At 46.4% G+C, this 12,290-nt stretch overlaps 1 protein-coding gene across 1 annotated transcript; it reads right to left on the reverse strand.

Annotated features, from left to right (window-relative positions):
• Positions 1 to 276: 276 nt before the first annotated feature.
• SIRT5 (sirtuin 5) lies at positions 277 to 12,290 on the reverse strand. The gene is made up of 9 exons (XM_064161023.1): positions 12,274 to 12,290; positions 11,796 to 11,931; positions 8,080 to 8,213; positions 5,766 to 5,991; positions 4,437 to 4,524; positions 3,473 to 3,526; positions 2,467 to 2,590; positions 900 to 1,015; positions 277 to 543 (listed from the first exon to the last, which is right to left on the reverse strand). Exons 2-9 carry the CDS (start codon positions 11,905 to 11,907, stop codon positions 468 to 470), a joined length of 930 nt encoding a protein of 309 aa, XP_064017093.1. The 5' UTR covers positions 11,908 to 11,931; positions 12,274 to 12,290; the 3' UTR covers positions 277 to 467.

The raw sequence follows: 12,290 nt of genomic DNA on the forward strand, positions 1-12,290 counted from the left end.
GGCTCCGCCCCGGGCAGCGAGCGCGGCTCCCGCAGGCCCCACCGGGGAGGCCCCGCCCCGGGGAGGCCCCGCCCCGGGCAGCGAGCGCGGCTCCCGCAGGCCCCACCGGGGAGGCCCCGCCCCGGGGAGGCCCCGCCCCGGGCAGCGAGCGCGGCTCCCGCAGGCCCCGCCGGGGGGGCCCCGCCCCGGGGAGGCCCCGCCCCGGGCAGCGAGCGCGGCTCCCGCACGCCGCCTTCACCACCCGGGGGCGGGGGACAAACCACGCGGGACGCCGCAGGCGGTGCCGTGGGTGGCGGCGTCGGGGCTCTGCCGATCCCGCCGGGTTCCCGCCGCCACCCGTTTATTGCTACAGGGAACAGGAGAGGGGGCAGTTCCAGCGAGACCCGCCGCCTCCTCACCCACCCGCTCCCCAAGTCCCTTGACCCCTGCCACACTGACTCCTCGCCGGCCTGGCCGCTCTGAGGTGTTCAAGAGATGATCTCGGTTTCGTGGCGGGCCAACGCCGGCGGCAGAGTGGTCCCGCAGGGGCCCGGGAAGTGAAACCTGAAAGCAAAAGCCGGATGAAGCGGCAGGCAACGGCGCTGCCCGGCAGTGCCAGAGCACGTGGAGAGGAGCTCGGACAATTGCTCACTCCTGCCTCTGAGGGCTGAGGCCTTCGGGGACCCGGGGACAGGCTTCAGCCTTACTCTTAGAGAAATGCTGTTGTTATTATTTTTGGTCTTAATTCCACCCAGAAAGAACAGTCATCTTTTCTTACTCAAAGGAAATAACGTATCTGAAGCACTGGGGAAAAACCTAGGTCCTGCATGTTTAAGAATTGCCTAAGTGCTTCAGCAGTTGAGTGCAAAAGACAATGGAGGGGGCTAAAGGCCGCCTAGTTTAAAACCCAGCACCTTTACCTGAACCTGTCTGTCGCAGGAGTAGCTTCCATGTTAAATTCTGCAACTGGCACTCCTCTGGCTGATACTTGAGGGGCAAACATAGCAGCAGGATACACCACTGAAGAAGTCCCAACCTGCAGGGACAAGATGAGAAATTAGAAGTGTAGCAAGCTAGCAGTTAAACAGACAAAACCAATCCAACCCGCAACTTAAGGACCCTTCTTGGAACACTGGATGTGCAAAAACACTGAAGCATGGAAGATCCCTACGGAAATAAAACCAAATCAATACCTCTATTTAGTGTCACTGCATGTGTGGCTATTTAATAGAGCACAAGAATCAGAGATTGTTCCTCTGACACAACTCAAAGCAGCCTGTGTGTGGATTGCAGGTGTAGAACTAAAAATCCAGTATCCCACAGATGCAAAATGGTGATCTTTGCCTCCAAGAAAATGAAACATGACATTTGTTCTGTTACTTAAGATTGTTTTGTGAACGGTACACACCATTCTGAGCAAGTGTTTTGGTCAGCAATCTGGCATGTAGACAGCCTCACCAAAAAACACAGCACACACAATCACAGAACTGTTTTGGTTGAAAAAGATCTAAGATCATCAAGTCCAACCACTGACTTGGCCACTAAGCCATGTCCCATAGTGCTATGTTTACACAGTTTTTACCATTTCCAAGGACAACAACTCCATCACCTTCCTGGGCAACCCATTCCAATGCCTGACCACCCTTTCAGCAAAGATTTTCCTAATATCTAATCTAAACCTCCCCTGGCACAGCTTGAGGCCACTTCTTCTCACTCTATCACTCGATACTAGGGAGAAAAGAGTGACTTTCCCCATAACTTACTACATACTCCTTTCATGTAGTTGTAGTGAGGTCTCCCCTCAGCCTCCTCCAGACTAAACAATCTGTGTTCCCTCAGCTCCTCCTCATAAGACCTGTTCTCCAGGGTCTTCAACTTTGTTCCTCTTCTTTGGACATCAGCAACTGAATGCCCTTCCTGTAGTGAGAGGCCCAAAACTGAACACTGTATGTGAGTGGGGGACTCACCAGTGCTGAGTACGGGGGCACAATTACCCCTCTGGTCCTGGTGATCATGCTGTTCCTGATACAGGATTCTGTTGGCTGCCTTAGCCATCCGAGCACACTGATGCCTCTTGTTCAGCTGGCTGTCAACATGTCAACAGCTAACCACCCTCTTGCAGTATTTTGTCACTTTGTTTTTAAACTGAGCATCAAAACAATCCTACTTTTCACTGTTTGAGAAATTCAACAGCTAAACAGTATTTGCTAACCTCGAACACTTGAACTTCTAACATTTGTGAAGATTGTAGATGCCAGCTCAGCAAGATGCACACATGCTGAAGCTGTTACCTTCTGGGGAGCACATGCACATTTTCTAATGCCATGGTCAGTCTTCTAATGTTTTACACTTGACACTAGAGAGTCCCTCAGGGGCTTTAATTCCTGTGAGGCAGTACAGATGCATCTCCTTTACCCAGGAGGTACAACCTCTTTAAGCGTGGCTTCCCTGCCCATTAAGAGGTTAGGTAACAAAAGTGTCACTCACTACCAAGCAGAGGTCGCAAATATCAAGCTCCTTCTCAACCTCAGTGAGAATGTCAGGATCCAGAGCTTCACCAAACCACACAACGTGGGGACGGAGAAGTCCATTGCAGCCATCCTCCTCACACCTGTTTAGAAACCACAAAGCAACAGTGTTACACTGCTGATGAGGCCATTTTGAGCTACAAAACAGCAAAGTAGTTCTTGCTCTCATTTGGACATGTCTTATCTGCCATCTTTATCCCATCTCTTTTACTCCTTTAGTATGTGTGAGGCAGAAGGCAGCTGATGTCATGCTATGGGTGTGTTGCATGCAAACAGATGCTTTCTGGTTGCACAGAACAAGTTGCTGAACAAGTTGTTCAACTCAATTACTTCATCATATCTTCCCCTTACTCAGCTCCTGAATTGCATGAAACTTGCAAACATGCTGCAGACCTCAGCCTCCATCAGCCCTAACAAACTGGCCAACAGGTTTTTAAGGAGAAAGTGAACTGAAAGATAGAAGCATGGGATTAGCCTCTTTTCCTCGGGAACCAAATGAAAAATATGGTGGCTTCTGGCATCTGCACCTAGCTTCAGCCATCACAAAAAAGCACCATGGCACATTTAATGGCTGCAAGGGCTACTCCAGCACGGCATTTCAGATTGAGTAAGAGTAGAGACCACCTGAAAAGTTGTAAAACATTCACTCTGTAGCACTTGGTTTCTTATTGCAGTTCTCTTACTGCTCCACTTACTATAAATCCCATTAATTTAGGCATGTTTCAGCTTGAAGCTCAAGCACATAAACACACAACATGTTTAGCATCATGATCAGCTTCTAGTATACACTCTTGTCTGCTGTTCCTCCTAACTTCAGACTCAGTTTTCTGGGGCAAAGTCCCATGCATTTTGCTCCCGTAGAACACCTCCATGTCCTTCCAAGACTACATGAATACTAACACAAGCCTCTTCAATGCACAAAGCATGAATGCAAAACAGCAAAAGCCAAAACAGTCCATACGTACTGAGGAAGGTCTTCAACTGGAATTGAGGCATCCTCTGTTTCAGGATCTGGAGCCCTGCAGTTACAAAATTGAAATACATTTTGATTAGTACAAAGTGCACTTCATTATTATGAGAAACTTCATATTGTCTAAAGTGTGTTTTCCAATCAAGGCATCTTTGGAACTTCATCCAACTTCAACACCTACTACAGCACTACAACACAACATAGGGCAGGCAAGCTTTTGTCCAGAACTGTCCCAGAGCTAAGCAACTGTAATAAGCTGCTCAAAGACACAACAAATGTTTGTGCAGCTTTCTAAAGATCTGGTGAAATGCAAAGGAGATAAGAAACCAAAAATCTATGAGCATGTGGCTGTCCCATCCTCCCACTTCCTTTTTTTAATGGTGAGAGAAAGAGGACACCTATAATAAGGAGACTGAAGGATTCTTCTGCAACTTTTTAAATTGCAGAAAATTGTCAAAACTGATGCTTCCCACCTGATTGTATCACACATTTATATTTTGAGACTTGTAATCATAAGAATCTCAGAGATGTGTTGAATGACAAAGGCTACCAGGTGCTCAAGAGATGCAAAACAGGGCAACTCATCTATCAACTGATGACTGTCCAGTGTAAAGAATAAGCATCAGATATAATAAAAATACTCTGAAAGTAAAGAGGGTGGGAGTAAATGCCTGTTCTCAAGGAGTACAATAAGTCCAGTAGGAGAGTTTCATACCACCTGAAATTGTTCTAAGTAAAGCATACAGTGTGGTGCTAACTTGGAGGTTTGTGGTGCTAACCTGGAGGTTAACATCATCCACAAGATGGTATCATGTGCTCTCACTGAAGTCACCAAACAGAATCCTTGCATTTCAAAACAGCTGTGTAAAATTTAAGCTACTAAAAGAAAATGGGGTGTGGTCCAAAAATAGCTCTGTTTCTAAGCAGAAAATCCAGAGTGTTTAAAAGGCAGACATTACCCTTTCCCAGCCAAGGCAGGGCATATTGGACTCTTGTAATTTGCAGCTACGTTTCCACAGTGGGTGCATCGAGTTTTAAATAAACTACCTGAAATGCACAAAGAAAAGACATCAGGGGTCAAGCAACTGTTCAGTGATATGGCTGTACCAGAAAGTGGTGGCATTCATCAGCCTTTAATTGACTTGGAAAACTATACCTTGCAGGTAACCAACTACATGAAGGTAACAGCCAAGTGTTGAAGCCTGGCAACATTATGAGCAACATGGTATTTTACACAACACATACTTGTGCTTTTGCCCAATAACCCAAGGTGACCAGCAAAGACAGACTCAGCCATTTCAGCTGAAAGGCTGAGGTGAATGGCAGCAACAGTCCCTCTGAGCTAGGATTTACCACTTTACCTCACAGCATAAGTAGTAACACAGCCTTGTAACAGTGTTCCAGAGGAAAATCATTAAGAAATCACTAAGGGAGATGATTTCTGCTTCCTGCTTTTACTTTCTCTTAAATACGTAACCCCAATACATAAAATACGTAATCCACTCCAAATAACCCTCCCAAAATGAACAATCTCACCAAAATTTAATACAAAAAAATTAACATTGTTTACACTGGGCATTAGGAAAAAGTTTTTCACAGCAGGAGTGGTCAGAATGGGCTGCCCAGGGAGGTGGCTAGGTCAGTAACCCTGTATGTGCTTAAAGGTTGTTTGGATGCAGTGCTTGAGATATGGTTGAGTGAATCTTGTACAGTAGGATTACTGGTTGGACTTGGCGACCCTGAGGGTCTTTTCCAGCCTGAATGTTTCTGACATTGGTTTGGTTTATGCACTTGTAGCATTACTAACATGCTGTAGAGATGTGCAGTATTACCAAGAGTTTAAAAGTGTTTCTGTTCTGCAAAGAATGAGGAGAATCAAAATTAAACTGTACCCAAGGCTTTATCCCTGGATCCACAATTGCAAACGATTTGTACAGGTTTCCTGTGTCCAGATCATAACACAGTGGTGGGAAATACCATTTAAAGCATTTGAGATACTGCAGTTAAAAAGCACCATAGTGCTGGATCAGGAAGCTTTGTTCTGGAGACTTCTACTCTTCATCGGCATCTGTGGACTGGAGAAGGAAGGGGTGGGGGCACGTCAGTGAAACCCTTCTCCACCCTCACTGTCTCCACACTTGTGCATTTCCTCACATCCAAAACCCTTGCTGACCTCCATGTGTTGCACCTGCATGTTTAGACAACTTTCTTTTCTCCCAGTACTTTCCCTGCTCTCTTCTCTCCTCCAGGTTTGCCAGTCTGTAGCAGAGAGGTAAACTGATTCTTACCATGAATTTCTAAGAGGTGCTTAGTGCCTGCCTTTCTGTGTAGTTCGTCAATATTCTGAGTAATGACCACAACTCTCCTTCCTTGCTTGCTCAGTCGCTTTTCACACTCTGCAATGGCAATGTGTGCAGGATTTGGATGCTTACTCAGCATCACTTCCCGGCGGTAATGGTAAAATTCCCACACACGGGAAGGGTTTCGTGCGAAGGCTCCTGGAGTAGCCAGCTCCTGGAAAAGACACAAAAATTCATTCTACCATTGGAAGGGACAGAAAATCCCCTCCCCAGATGAAGCCTGATAGATTACTGCCATTTACACTGCTACCAGAAAAAAGCAAAAGCAGATTATTTATAATCAGAGGCAGTGACCAGGAATATAGTTCCATAGCTGTTATGAGGATAAGGCAAAGTGTCTTATCACATGAGGAAATAATTAATATCAATAGTGCAGTGTGTGTTTTCATACAATACACTCACTTTGACCATATTCTGTGCTGCCATATCAAACTGTTATGAGTTTAGGGCAGCACAAAGATGAAATAGTTCAATCCACATAAATTTGGCATTCAGAACTCTTTTGCACAGACGACATAAAACACAGCATGGTGTGGATATATTTTTTTTGCTAGCAGTTTCTTTTCTACTTTAAGTGCAACATAAGCCAACTTACAGCCACTGGCAAAACTGCCATGAGTTGAGTTGAATCTGCTGCTGAGATTTAATTCCAGGTTACTGTTGTGCCAGCTTCAAAATTAAAGTGCTGTCTGGAGCAAAGTATTATGGGTCTTGAAGTTTAGATTGTAACATGAGAGGCTGCTTGTTCTGGTTGCTACTTTCCATTCTGGGGGGTACTGGGTCTTTTCTGCTGGGCTGGCTGCACATCACGGAGTGTGGGAGTGGGTCATTGGCTTCTGATGCTGCTCCTGCATTTTCCTGCACATTTTCTGCAAACAGGCAAAGGCTATTGTGCATCCTATCATCTCATTAAACTCCCTTTATCTCAACTCAGAAATTTTTTTGTTTCACTTTCCCTCTCATCTGTGTTGGGGGGGTCCTTGTGAGAGCAGGCTGTGTTAACCCATGAGAGTCCACTTTTGGCACAATATGTGCAGATTGCAAAGTAGGCTGTCTTGACTAAGTCAATTTTGGCAGGAGACAGAAGTATTGAGATAATAATAGGATTCAATTAAGGCTTGAGGCTTCTTATGAGTTTTATATACCTTTTTTTTTCCTGCTATGGTGTATTCACTATGTTGATGTATTTTTCTAGGGGCAGCTGGGGCCAGTGAGCTGTGTCACAGAACCTCAAGTGTGCTCGCTCTGGTGCTCAGTGTCACCTTAGGGGAATGGCTTAGAGATGTGCTGTTATTGTTCTGTTTTCTGGTGGACCAGGTTTCATCCAGAGCAATACAAGTCTCTCCCAAGAATAGCACCTGCAGATCTGCCCCAAGGCAGGATAATTATGAGTGGCAGGGTGTGTGGCAGAGTATGGACAAGTGCTTAGGCCAGTGGTCACCTCTGGCGATTTGGAATTTTGCCCCTGAACAAGTGCAAAATCCTGAGAAGCTGGTGAAATGTTAGGAAAAAGTCTGTTCTCAGCCTGGAAGCTCCTGAGAGAAAAAAACTCACTGGGATGTGTTGGGGACTAGTCCATGCCTACTGAGCCTTTCTCATCACTGTTCAGAGTGCTCAGGGGCAAAAGAAGGTCTCTGGTCCTACAGACAGACCAACAGGCTCTTTATCTCAACCTGGAGTTTGCTTTTTGTGTTACTTTCCCTCACTTCTGTGTTGCAAGGCAACAGGCAGTTAACCCATTGCATTTTTTGGCACCCAACATGGGGCTCAAAAGCAGCTTTCTTAGCAAAGAGACAAATTTGGCAGGGGACTAAAGGGTTAAAGCAATGAGAAGCAACAAGAGGAATTCTGATGTGTTTCTGATGTGATTCTGTAATAAAAATTAATCAGTACTATTGGTTCTGCCCTTTATTATTTTGTTCTTAAGAGTTTAAAATAGGAAAGGGCCCCACATGGTAGGCAAACAGCAAGTGTCAAAAAATAAGCAAACAGCTAAACTGTACAAAGGTGGTACAAAGACCAAGAGCTGTCTGCAAGAACAGTGTTTTTCCCAAACAATCAACCAAACAAGAGAAAAGAAGCTGCAGTTGCACAAAGGAGATGCCCAGAGCATGGAGAACTGCAGACAAGACTGCCGAGAGAGCTCAAGCTCATCCACCCTCTAAGGTGCCTAGCTTCTTGTCACTCTTCCCACTCACTTACCTGAGGGGCAGCTTTGCAGGTGTGTGCTGCCAGTACATACCTGTGCTTGCCACTTTCTCCAGAAACCTCCAGCCCCTCTGAAGGTAGGAACTCCGCTCTCTGCACTCACACCAGCTCCTGTGATTATGGCTATGTGCTTCGCTTTGGCAAACACTTCTCGAAAATCTGCCATATCTATGCATGGGGAGGAAGAAGAAACAGCTGCTCAAACTTGGACTTACATATGGGAGACCACACAGACAGTGCTGGCAAACTTACACATCCAGAAATGGCTTCTATCGTGGGGGTTGTAACTGACAAGCAACCGAGTATGAGCAAGCAGTGTGCCCAGGTGGTCAAGAAAGCCAGTGGCATCCTGGTTTGTATTAGAAACGCTGTGGCCAGAAGGAACAGGGAGGTGATTGCCCCCTTGTACTCTGCTCTGGTGAGGCCACACCTTGAGTATTGTGTTCAGTTTGGGGCACCTCAATACAAGAGTGATGTAGAGGTGCTGGAGCAAGTGCAGAGGAGGGCGACAAAGCTGGTGAAGGGCCTGGAGAATAGATCTTATGAGGACCGACTTAGGGAGCCAGGGCCATTTAGTATGAAAAAGAGGAGGCTGAGGGGAGATCTCATCACTGTCTACAGCTACCTGAAAGGACATTGTGGAGAGGTTGGTGCTGGTCTCTTCACACAGATAGTGATAGGACAAGAGGGGATAGCTTCAAGCTGCAATTGGGTAGGTTTAGACTGGCTATTAGAAAATTTTTTTTCACAGAAAAGAATGGTCAGGCATTGGAATAGGCTGCCCAGGAAGGTAGTAGAGTCACCAACCCTGGGTGTGTTTAGAAGTTGTTTGGATGTGGTACTTGGGGATATGGTTTAGGGTGAAGCTTGTACAGCAGGGTTGTTGGTTGGATTTGGTGATCCTGAGGGTCTTTTCCACCCTGAATGTTTCTGTGATTCCACATACACCTCCCACAGGTTTAATTTCAGAATATTAATTTGTTTTGATATTCCTGTATTTTGGAATTTGAAGGGCAAATTCTTGGAGATCCCCAAACATGAGCAATGTCACGAGAGAAACATATAGTTAACCTTGGATATACTCAAAATATGAAATTAAACTGCACACTAGATGCTATCTTGATAACACTGTTGCCACCACAACCCAAGAAGAGTTTGCTTCCTAGTTGTAAGGTAAGATCCTGAGATGAAAGTAACTGTATTTAGTTACCAAGTATCACCTTTAAAATTAAGGTAATTTGGCAAAAGGCATTTGTCTCTGAGGGATCATGGGACCTTGCCTGTTTTCTAGGTTTGCAATTGTACTTTCTGGGGTTTTTGGAATGTGCATTTCCTCTGTTTCTGAAAAAGCATGGGCAATCTTCTTTGTGTTTTTTACAAAAATCCAAACAAGATTAAAAAGGAGCAGGCTATATAGACACAGGCTAAAAAAGTCTCTTCAAGTTTACCTCAGGTATTAATTTTAAAGCGGTATGTTTTAGAATCACAGAGTGACTGAGGTGGGAAAAGACCTCTGGAAGCAGTCTATTTCAAACACAAGTGTTCAAGCAGACTGCCTAGGACTCTGTCCAGTGAAGCAGCTTCGAAGTATCCCCAAGGATGGACACTCCACACCCCTTCCTTCCAATGTTTGATCAACCTCACAGTGTAAAAGTGCTCTCTTGTGTTCAGATGGAATCTGGTGTACTTTCTGTCTACTGCCTGATGTCCTGTCACTGGGCACTACTAAGGAGTCTGTCTTGTCTTCATTCCTTTCCATCAGGTATTCTCATGCACTGCTAAGGTGCCCCAAGCCTGATCTCCTCCAGGCTGGACAGTCCCGTCTCTCCCAGCCTCTCTTTGTATGTTAGATGCTTCAAGCCATTAATCATCTCTGTGGCTCTTTGCTGAACTCTCTCCAGTAAGTCCTCATTTCTCTTGTACTGGAGAGCCCAGATCTGGATTCAGCACCACAGGTGTTTAACCAGCACTGAGCAGAGGGAAAGAATCACTTCTCTCCACCTGCTCAAGATGATCTACTGATTGCAGCCCAGAACACCCAACGGCCTTTGTTGTTACAAAGGGCTGATCACTACCTCATGGTTAAATTGGTGCCCACCAGGATCTTCAGGGCCTCTTCAGCAAAATTGACCACCTCAGCCTGTCCTGGTACCTGGGGCTATTTGTCCTTATGGGCAGGACTTAGTACTGCCATTTGTCGAGTTTCATGAGGTACCTGTCAACCCAGTTTTCCAGCCTGTTGAGGGCCCTCTGGATGGCAACACGACCCTTCTAGTTTGTCCACCACTCTTCACAGTTTTGTGTAACCTAAAAACTTGCTGAGGGTACACTGTCCCATCACATAGATCATCAACAAACATATTAAACAATACTGGCTCCAGAACTGACTCCAACTGTGGCTACACTGTCCCATCACATAGATCATCAACAAACATATTAAACAATATTGGCTCCAGAACTGACTCCAACTGTGGGTACACTGTCCCATCACATAGATCATCAACAAACATTAAACAATATTGGCTCCAGAACTGACTCCAACTGTGGGTACACTGTCCCATCACATAGATCATCAACAAACATATTAAACAATATTGGCTCCAGAACTGACTCCAACTGTGGGTACACTGTCCCATCACATAGATCATCAACAAATATATTAAACAATATTGGCTCCAGAATTGACTCCAACTGTGGGTACACTGTCCCATCACATAGATCATCAACAAACATATTAAACAATATTGGCTCCAGTACTGACTCCAACTGTATGTCACTAGTGACTGGCCTGCAGCTAAAGTCTGAGCTGCTCATCACAGCCCTAATCTTCACAATCTACTATGTGGTTTTATTGTGTGTTTGTTTTTTTAAAGAAAGGCATCAAGCTTCTGTAAGAAGAGACAATCACATGGGAAGCCCCAAGCCTCACAGCATCAGAGCCATAGTACTGATGTTCAAGACAGCAGAAAAAGCAAGTGCACCCTGGCAACAGTTCAGGGATTTACTGCTAGGCATGCCCAGTTCTGAAAAATTAAAGCATATCTACAAACTAAAACAAACAACCCAAGCAAACGAAAAAGAGGATATTTGCTACTGCTGGATAGAACAGGGCTCCTGGGGTTACCCAGCACCCTGCTCCTGAATGGTTCCAAAGGCCTCCATAACTCCTGTACAAAGAAAGGAGGTGCTTTGTTGTTTCTGAAAAGGCAATACAATTAGCTAGCACACAGTTAGGTGCATCAATTACTAAAAACCTATCACCAGGCAACCACAGCTATGCAAGGACTTTTGCAACTACACAGTAAACAGACAGAGAAGGCAAATTTTTAGCCTCTAGGAAAAACCCCAAAATCCACTTCACGCAGAATCGGAAAATACTGAAGGGCCAGAGCTTTAAGATTGAGTCTGTTAACTCAGCTCTCTTCTCGTCCCAGCCTCTGGCTGCCTGCCCTCCCGAGAAGCGCGCCGGAGGGAGGGTTTGAGGTAGAAGCTCCTAGCTCGGGGCCCAGAAATGCTCTGCAGAAGCTGCTAGCGCCAGCCCGGAAGGAAAACACCTTCCTGAAGCCTGGGGAAGGAGTACTTGGCCTGACAGTTCAACTTGACAAATGCCGCTCTTCTTGGTCAGGTTTCGGAGTGAGAAATATAAAAACACAGCATGCAGATTTTGTCTGTAATACAAAGCCTTCTAGAAATTAAAATCCAGCTTAAAATCCTGTCGGGGTAACTGAGGGAAACAAACACAGATCTTACTTGAACTAGGACGAGCCATTTCCAAGGGAAACTTCTGTTTCTTCGAAGCAGCAGCAGCCTTAAACCCGCAATACGCTTGAGAAAGCAACCTTCGAGCGGTAAAGAGACTCATCAGTATCGCTCGGAAGCGCTTCACCTGAGAGGAAACAAACGGATCACAAGGAGCGGCTCCCGTTTCCTTCCCTCTTCCAAGTCACCCAGAGGCCGTTTCGCCAGGCAGGGTTCCTCCGGGGCAGAAAGCTGCTGCCGCAGCAGTCCCGGCGGTCAGCCAGCCTACGTGCAGCTGCCCGCCTGCAGAAGGGCGAAGGGGAACCAAGCGGGCGAAAGGAGCCGCGCTGTAGGGGGGGCGGCGGCCTCTGCCGCTTCTGCCGCCTCTGCCGCCTCTGCCGCCTCCCCCTCAGCGCGACTGCGTTCCCGCGCACCGCTGCCAGGCCCGGCCCGGGGGCCGCCGCCTCGCGCGCCGCGGGCGCTCACTTACCTCAGCGGCGCTGAGGT

This window comes from Pogoniulus pusillus, chromosome 21 (genome assembly GCF_015220805.1).
Source record: "Pogoniulus pusillus isolate bPogPus1 chromosome 21, bPogPus1.pri, whole genome shotgun sequence".
Classification (NCBI taxonomy): domain Eukaryota; kingdom Metazoa; phylum Chordata; class Aves; order Piciformes; family Lybiidae; genus Pogoniulus; species Pogoniulus pusillus.